The following is an 8,903-nucleotide window of genomic DNA, read 5'->3' on the forward strand; positions in this document are numbered from 1 at the left end:
AATGTTATTAGAGACTTGAGATAAAATGCCATGCCTTGCAGGGTATCTTTGCACTTAATGAAAACATTTTCATCACATTCCAACTCTATTATGCCAGATCTCCATTTCATAAGTTGTAAGATAATCTTATTTTAATTAGAGGAGATATACCAAGTATATTAGAGTAATACAGTTAAATATATTCATCTACTCTCTTCTTGTCAGTTAAAATGCCTCCTTCAGAGTTTGTTATGCCAATGTGCTATCACAGGTGTATGTAAAATTATGTATATAAATTCTGAATGACTTCTAGAGCCTTAGCTGACTAAATTATTACTTTCGAAGGAGGCTCCTATATAACTCCAGCATTAGAGTTATATAAATAGTTATATAACTCTAGCAATATAGATACATAGATGGATATAATGCTAGCCTTTTCCAACATATACATATATGCTAGCCTTTTCCAATAAGTCAAATGTGGCTACTGAATACTTGCAGTATGACTACCTTGACTTGAAATGTACTATAAGTACAAAGTACAAACTGGATTTCAAATGTTTCATGTAAAATATAAACTATCTCATTTACAATGCATAAATTAATAACATATTGGGTCAAATAAAATATATTACTAAAATTAAATTTTACCTGTTGTATTTTGATTTTTAAAATATTATAATCGGAAAACTTTAACTTTGGCATTTAATGCACATGCCATTTCTACTGGAAGATGCTGTTATAGGTCATCTAACCAATATGTAAGGTCAAATTTTAATTATCAGTAGGCTATTTTCAATGTCGTAAATAAGAAACATAAGTTAAAAAAATGATAACTTTTTGGATCCACCATCTGCGGTGGAACCGCCACCAAGATGCAGATCTTCGTGAAAACCCTCACGGGGAAGACCATCACGCTCGAGGTTGAACCTTCAGATACTATAGAAAATGTAAAAGCCAAGATCCAGGATAAGGAAGGAATTCCTCCTGATCAGCAAAGATTGATATTTTCTGGTAAGCAACTGGAAGATGGACGAACTTTGTCTGACTACAACATCCAAAAGGAGCCCACCCTTCATCTTGTGTTGAGGCTTCGTGGTGGTGCTAAGAAAAGGAAGAAGTCTTACACCACCCCCAAGAAGAATAAGCATAAGAGAAAGAAGATGAAGTTGGCTCTCCTAAAATATTATAAGGTGGATGAAAATGGTAAAATTAGTCGTCTTCGTCGGGAGTGCCCGTCAGATGAATGTGGTGCTGGAGTTTTTATGACGAGCCACTTTGACAGACATTATTGTGGCAAGTGCTGTCTGACTTACTGCTTCAACAAACCAGAAGACAAGTAATTGTGTGTGAGGTAATAAAAGAATGAGTTAACACACTTAAAAAAAAAGAAGAAGATAAATCCGCAAGTTGTTTATATCCTGAATTTCAAAGAAATTCTTTTCTATTTTCCCACAGTTCCCTCAGTTAAATGAAAGAATGAAAATGATTATCTCCATAGCAGCCCACCAGGCAAGTCTATGGCTGTGGAAAGAAAGTGAAGAGTACCTTGCTGTATGAGACATGGATCCTGTGGTTCTCAGGAGAGTGTTATGAAATGAGGTTAGAAGCCGGGCGTGGTGGGGCACGCACGCTTGTAATGCCAGCATTTGGGAGGCTGAGACAGCATGAGACAGCAGGATCGTGGTTTGCAGACAGCCTCATCTACTTAGTGAGGCCCTCCGCAACTCAATTTCAAAGTAAAGAAAAATAATTGGGCAGGGGGTGTAGCTCGAAGGTCAAATGTTTCTGGGTTCCATCCCCAAACCCAGCCGAGAGAGAGAGAGAGAGAGAGAGAGAGAGAGAGAGAGAGAGAGAGAGAGAGAGAGAGAGAGAGAAGAGAGAGAAGAGAGAGAAGAGAGAGAAGAGAGAGAAGAGAGAGGAGGGAGGAGGGAGGAGGGAGGAGGGAGGAGGGAGGAGGGAGGAGGGAAGAGGGAAGAGAGAGAGAGAGAGAGAGAGAGAGAGAGAGAGAGAGAGAGAGAGAGAGAGGAGGGAAGAGGGAAGAGGGAAGAGGGAAGAGGGAAGAGGGAGAGAGAGAGAGAGAGAGAGAGAGAGAGAGAGAGAGAGAGAGAGAGAGATGAGGCTAGAAGTATCTTAGAAGAGAATCAGTCTTTAATCACAATCACACTTATGATCTAGAGATTTAAAAGGAATAGAGAAGACGCAAATTTCATCTTGTGATTTTGCAATTCTTGAAAAAGAGGACCTGAAAGGTGCATACATCATTTTTAATTTTTTTTTAAATAAACAAGTATCCCTAGAGACTGGACTGAAATACCTGGACTGAAATACCTTCTTGCAAGGCCAGGAAAAACATGAGCACCAATTAAAAAAGGTAGCACTTAAATAAAAACCACAAAAGCCAAACTGATAACATAAAAAGGCCATACAAATATTTCTAAATGTAAAACTTGCTACTTTCAAAGAAAAGAAATGTAGAGCAGGTCAGAGGAAAACTAAAAACAAATGGTCCATGAAGAAATCAATAGAGTGCCTCATGAGGGACTCCAAAGCAAAAACACAAACCCCTTTAAGTACAACAAAGTCAGGAAGCCAGCTAGAAAATGCAAAGGTCACTCAGGGATAAAAAGGTGATGGAAGGGAGAATCAATGAATCATTTGCTTCCGTCTTTTCTGAAGATCTTAGAAAGAGTCTCGCTTCCATCTTGCTTTAAAGTAGGTAGGTCAAAGGTATGAGAACAAACAGTGGAAAATAAAGGATCTTCCTAGACCTAACTGACAAACTAAATGTAAATAAATATCACCAGGACCAGATGGCATCCACCCAAGACTTCCAAAGGAACTCAAGGGTGAAATATGGAACTGTTAGCCAAAATGTGGAACCTGTTGTTATTAACCACCTCATTGTAAGAAGAATGGCAGACTGCCAGTGTGGCTCATATTCATGTTGATGCTAGAATATCTTCTGTAAATGCAATTTTCTCAGCCTATGTTTTTATTTGAGGACTACTTTTAAATTTTGTAAATTTAAATTAAATTTATTTTAAATTGATACACAAAAACATAAATGTTATGTATGTTTATGAGGCACCACTGCTGCTTTGGTAAATGTATGCATTGTGTAATACTTAAATCAGCAAAAACATATCTATTTCCTCAAATATTATCATTTTCTTATAGTTGAAACATCCAAAATCCTTCCTTCTACTGTTTGAAATAATATAGCACATTCACAATTATAATTACTTTGCTTGCAATAGCACACCAGAAATTCTTACTTATATCTGACTGTGACTTAAGAATTATTGATCAACTCCCCGCCCCATATCTCCAGCCTCCTTGCTCTCTAGAACCTTTGGAAACCACCATTCTACTCTCAAAGTCTATGAGATTAGCTTTTTCTGTGTTCCACATAGAGTGAACTCATACTTGTGATTTTTATCCAGCTTATTTCTTTTAACATACTGCTCTTCAGTTCTACCCATGTTGCTAGAAGTGACAGGATTATTCACTATAATTAAGTAGGATTCATCCCAGAAATATAAGGATGGTTCAACACACACAAATCAATAGTCATGATAAAACACATCAATGGAATGAAAGACCAACCATCCAATCATCCCAATGAATACAGCTAAAGCATTTAATAAAATTAAACATCCGGGGCCAGGCATGGTGGCACACACTTGTATTCCCAGCATTCGGGAGGCTGAGACAGAAGGATTGTGGTTCTGGGACAGCCTCAGCTACTTAGTGAGGCCCTTTGCAACTCAGTGAGACCCTGTTTCAAAATAAAGGATCTAAAATAGGGCTGGAGGTGTAGCTTGGAGGTAGAATGCCCCTGGGTCACATCCCCAGTACCCCCAAAAAAAAAAAAAATCAGCATCCCTCCATGATGAAAATGCTGAACAAGTTACATATAAAAAGAACACACCTTATCATACAAAGGCCACATATAACAAGCCAACAACAAATCTAACCATGAATTGGGATAAGCCAAAGCCTTCTTTCTAAAATCTGGAAGAAGAAAAGGATGCTCACTTTCACCACTTTTATTCAGCATGGTACAGGAGGTACTAACCAGAGCAGTCAGGTGAGAAAAAGAAAACGTATGAGAATTGGAAAAGAGGAAATCAAATTGTCACTGTTTGCAGGTGACATATCTTCTGTATACAAAAACCTCAGTTCCACTAAGAAAAAAGCTATTTTAATAAATGAATTCAGCAAAGTTGCAGGATACAAAAATCAATACACAAAAATTAGTAGCATATATGACTAATAACCTATGAGATATACTTTTAGACAATTTGGAAAACTTGACCAAATAGGAAGAAACTCTCAAATTTTTTTGATATTTTTAAAATTTTATACCTGCTATGAGACCAAAGTATTTATGAATAAACATGTTACATGCAACATTTGATTTAAAATACTCCAGAAAAAAAGAATTAAAAATGTAATAAAAAAGAAAGTAGCTGCTAAAATCTATTGCCCTTTACCTTCTACTTTTGTATGTTTGAAACTCTCAATAATAAATATAAAAGTTAATCAAGGAGGAAATATAGAAATATAAAAGCACACTTGTGATGGGAAACCAATTTTTTTAAAAACACTTTGACAAAGTTCTATATTAACTGTTTACACATACATAAACACAAAAATGGCTTTTGTTTGGTTGTTTTTTTTTTATTTAGATTCTGGTTTTTGTTGTTGCTTGAGTTTTTTTATTTTGTTTTCAGTTAGAAGAAAAGCTTTTCTCATGGAAAGGTAATTGCCTTAGAGATCAGGACAAACAGGAAAGACAAATGAGAATCTCTTTAGATGATGAAGTACTGATAGTGGTGTCCCTGATGAACCAATTTATATAGAATCTTAAAAAAAAAAGGACCAAATGGAAAAATCAAATTTGTAGGTAATTGAAACTCATTTCTTTAGTGAGTTGTCCAAACTTATGCAAAATTAATGACTTCCCCCAAACCCCATCCAATCCTGCTTAAGTGAAAGGAAAACGATGTGTGACTTAATGCATACCAGCATTAAAGAATTAACCTTATAAAATAATGTGGCTAAATATTTATAAAAATTAAATCATATCAATCACTTTAATTCTAACAAGATGTTTGAAATAACTCAAACCATTCCTCCTAAAAGCAGCTTATTTTACTTTTGAGTCTAAGAAGAAACACAATGCTGGTTATCCCTGGGAAAGTATTCTAGAAATAAAATATTTCCCAAATTAGATGTGTCTAAAGCAACAAAGTGTTGGCTTTTCCTGAACACCATATCTCAATGGCAGAACAATTAAACAGAATGAACTCTGGATACAGCATTTAGAATCAAAAAGAGGATTAAAGAGACCACCAAAATAGACTCCAAAAATGAACACTCTCAGCTTGGAAATAACAAAGCTTGAGTGATATCGTATGATCAATGTTTACTGAATGAAAAGCATGTAGAATGACTGACCACAGCTTTCATCAGCCACTCATAGAGCTATTTCTTGAAATAAATTAGTATCACACTATACAATGAGAGAGCACTTGAAAAAGATACTGCCCCAGGAAAAAGTTGAAACCCAAAATAAAAGAGGTAGAATAATACTTTAGACAAATTTGTATCCAAGTTCCTGGCAATCACTGATGAATACCTAAAAAATTCCACTTTTTCTGTAAAGAAGTTGAGGAGAGTAAAGAAAAATAAGTACTATATTGTTCTTGGCATCTTCTTTGTGTTCAGTAGTGGACCACATGGACAGCTACACAAGTTTTTTTGTTGTTTTATTTTTAATTTATTTTTTCCATATTTTATTTTATTTATATATGGAACATATTGAAAATGGTGTACATTTAGATTGTGCTTCATGCCCTCTCCCCCATCTTCCCCCCTCCCAATAAAGAGTGCTCAGGTTAACCATGCTACATTTATACTATTACACATATTCAGATGTAGCTCCTCCATTGAACAACCTCAACTTTCTTCCTCTCCTATCCTTCCATTCTAGTTTTGCTGAGATTTCCCCTCCATCATCTGGAGTCCCTCTGGTATTACCACTACTCCTTAGCTTGGGCATATTAGAGAAAACATATGTCCCTTCTCTTTCTGTGCTTGACTAATCTCACTTAACATAATGTTCTCCAGTTCCTTCCATCTTCTTGCAAACACTATTGTTTTATTCTTCTATATAGCTGAGTAGAATTCCAATTGTGTGTATTTCCCATACTTTTGCAATCCATTCATCTGTTGATGGAGATCTAGATTGGTTCCATATTTTGGCTATTACAAACTGTGCTACTATGAATATGGGTATGCATATGTTAATGTAGTTCTCTGAATTCAAGCCCTTTGGAAAGATACCCAGGAGTGGTATAGCCAGATCCAATGGTGGATCTATTCCCAGTTTTCTAAGGAATCTCCACACTGATCACCACAGAGGCTGAATTACTTTGCACTCCCACCAACAGTGTAAAAGAGTTCCTCTTGCCCCACATCCTCACCAGCATTTGTTGTCATTTGATTTCTTTATGCTTGCCACTCTGATTGGCGTTAGATGGAATCTCAGCATAATTTTGATTTGCATCGCTCTGAAGGCTAGTGATGTTGACATCTTTTCATATATCTATTGGCCATTTGTATCTCTTTTGTGAAGTGTCTATTAGTTCAGTTGCCCATTTCCTAATTGGGTTGTTTGTTTTACTGGTGTAGAGTCTTTTGAGCTCTTTGTATATTCTGGATATTAGCCCCCTATCGGAGTGGTGACTGGTAAAGATCTTCTCCCATTCTATAGGCTTTCTCCTTAGGTTCTTGATGGTTTCCTTTGATGAGAAGAAACTTTTTAGTTTGATGCAATCGCACTTGTTATTTCTTGCTTTAATTTCCTGCGCTTTGGAAGTCTTGTTGAGAATGTTACTGTCTGTGCCTATATGTTGTAGTGTAGATCCTATGCCTTTCTCTAGTAACTTCACAGTCTCTGGTCTAATTTCTAAGGCTTTGATCCATCTTGAGTTGATTCCTGTGCACGGTGAGAAGTAAGGATTCAGATCCAACTTTCTACACATGGATAGCCAGTTCTTCCAGCACTATTTGTTGAAAAGGCTGACTTTTCTCCATTGTATGAATTTGGCCCCTTTGTCAAAGATCAATTGACTATAGATATGTAGGTTTGTTTCTGTATCTTCTATTCTGTTGCACTGGTCAGTCTGCCTACTGTTGTGTAAATACCATGCTGTTTTTACTACTATTGCTCTATAGTATAATTTGAAGTCCATTATCACCACTCCTTTTCTTTATTTTATTTTATTTTTTGTTTTATTTTGTTTTATTTATTTATTTATTGGTGGTACTAGGGGTGGAACCCAGAGGCTTTCTACCTCCGGGCTATACTCCCAGACCATACTATATATATATATATTTTTAAAACAGGGTCTTGATAAGTTGCTGAAAGCCTCACTAAGTAGCTGAGGCTGGCTTCGAACCTGTGTGATCCTCCTGTCTCAGCCTCCCAAGCGCGGGAATTACAAACATGCGCCACCATGCCCGGCATCACCACTCGTTTTCAATATAGTCTTGCCACAGCAATAAGAAAAGAGAAGAAAATCAAAGGAATTCAAATAGGAAGAGAGGAATTAAAACTATCCTTATATGCAGATGATATGATCCTTTATCTAGAAGAGCCAATGAACTCAACCAAAACACTTCTGGAGCTGATTAACCAATTCAGCAAAGTTGCAGGATACAAAAATTAACCTAAAGAAGTCAGTAGCTTTTCTTCATGCCAACAAAGAATCCACAACAAAAGAAATAAAGAAAACTATTCCATTTACTATAACCTCTAAACCAATAAAATACCTAGGAATAAACCTAACCAGAGACGTAAAAGACCTCTACTGAGAAAACTGAAAACATTAAAGAAAGAAATTGAAGAAGACCTTGGAAGATAGAAAGATCTCCTTTGCTCATTGATAGGCAGAATTAATATCATCAAAATGGCCATTCTGCCAAAAGTGATCTATAGATTCAATGCAATCCCCATTAAAATACCAACAACATTTCTCATAGACCTGGAAAAATCAGTTATGAATTTTGTATGGAGAAAGAAAAGAACCAGAATAGCCAAAGCAATTCTCAGCAACAAGAACCAGGCAGGAAGCATCACGATCCCGGACTTCAAATTACACACAAGTTTTATTAGATTAACTTTATCTTTGATGCATTTGTGTCGCTTTTCTTCTCTGTTATAATTTCACATTAACTACAATGCCCCAATCGTTCAGTTATATAATTCAGTATCATACAGTATAATTTTACTAGTTATAAAGAGATAGTATACTATAACTCATGTACAAAAAGGTTTCCATTAAAAGTTGCAAATATTTATATGGTTTGTTATATTATTTTCACACAAAATGTTTAACTCACCAATAATTAGAAAATTAACATTAGTTAATTATTTTCTTTAGTTTTTTTTGTTAAAACTTCAGTAATTTTATAAACACTAGTAACTAAATGCTTTGCTCATTCTAAACTATCAGTTTTATATAATTCTGTAAGAGATTATTAGTTTAGTATGTTAATCATGACATTATCTGCTAAATCTCAAGAAGCCAGGGGTGAGGTAGAGAACTCATTTCCTCCAATAATCCCTAACAGTTGTTTCATACCCAGAGAAGCTAATCTAAAATAGAGATCAGATGACAAAAAGAATGTTGCTCATCAAGATATCTGCTTATTTTACCTTGCTCTAAATTATCACAGTGCTTCCCAATTCTGTTTTATTCTGTACTAAAAATAGTCCCAATTCTGCTATAATCTCTGTACAAAAAAAGCCAAATCTTCTTCATATTCCAAGAGTGAATATTTTAACACTATCTACCTGAAAGACAGCATAATTTCTTAATCTCAATCCTGTTTATTAGTAGGTTCATCCT

General features: G+C 35.6%; 1 protein-coding gene across 1 annotated transcript; it reads left to right on the forward strand.

Annotated features, from left to right (window-relative positions):
- Positions 1–854: 854 nt before the first annotated feature.
- On the forward strand, positions 855–1,322 carry LOC308279758 (ubiquitin-ribosomal protein eS31 fusion protein-like; the record flags this gene model as incomplete). The annotated part of the gene is made up of 1 exon (XM_080719923.1): positions 855–1,322. The coding sequence occupies one exon, from the start codon at positions 855–857 to the stop codon at positions 1,320–1,322; it is 468 nt and encodes a 155-aa protein (XP_080576049.1).
- Positions 1,323–8,903: the final 7,581 nt, after the last annotated feature.

Source organism: Muscardinus avellanarius (genome assembly GCF_963383645.1).
Source record: "Muscardinus avellanarius genome assembly, chromosome: 2".
Lineage (NCBI taxonomy): Eukaryota > Metazoa > Chordata > Mammalia > Rodentia > Gliridae > Muscardinus > Muscardinus avellanarius.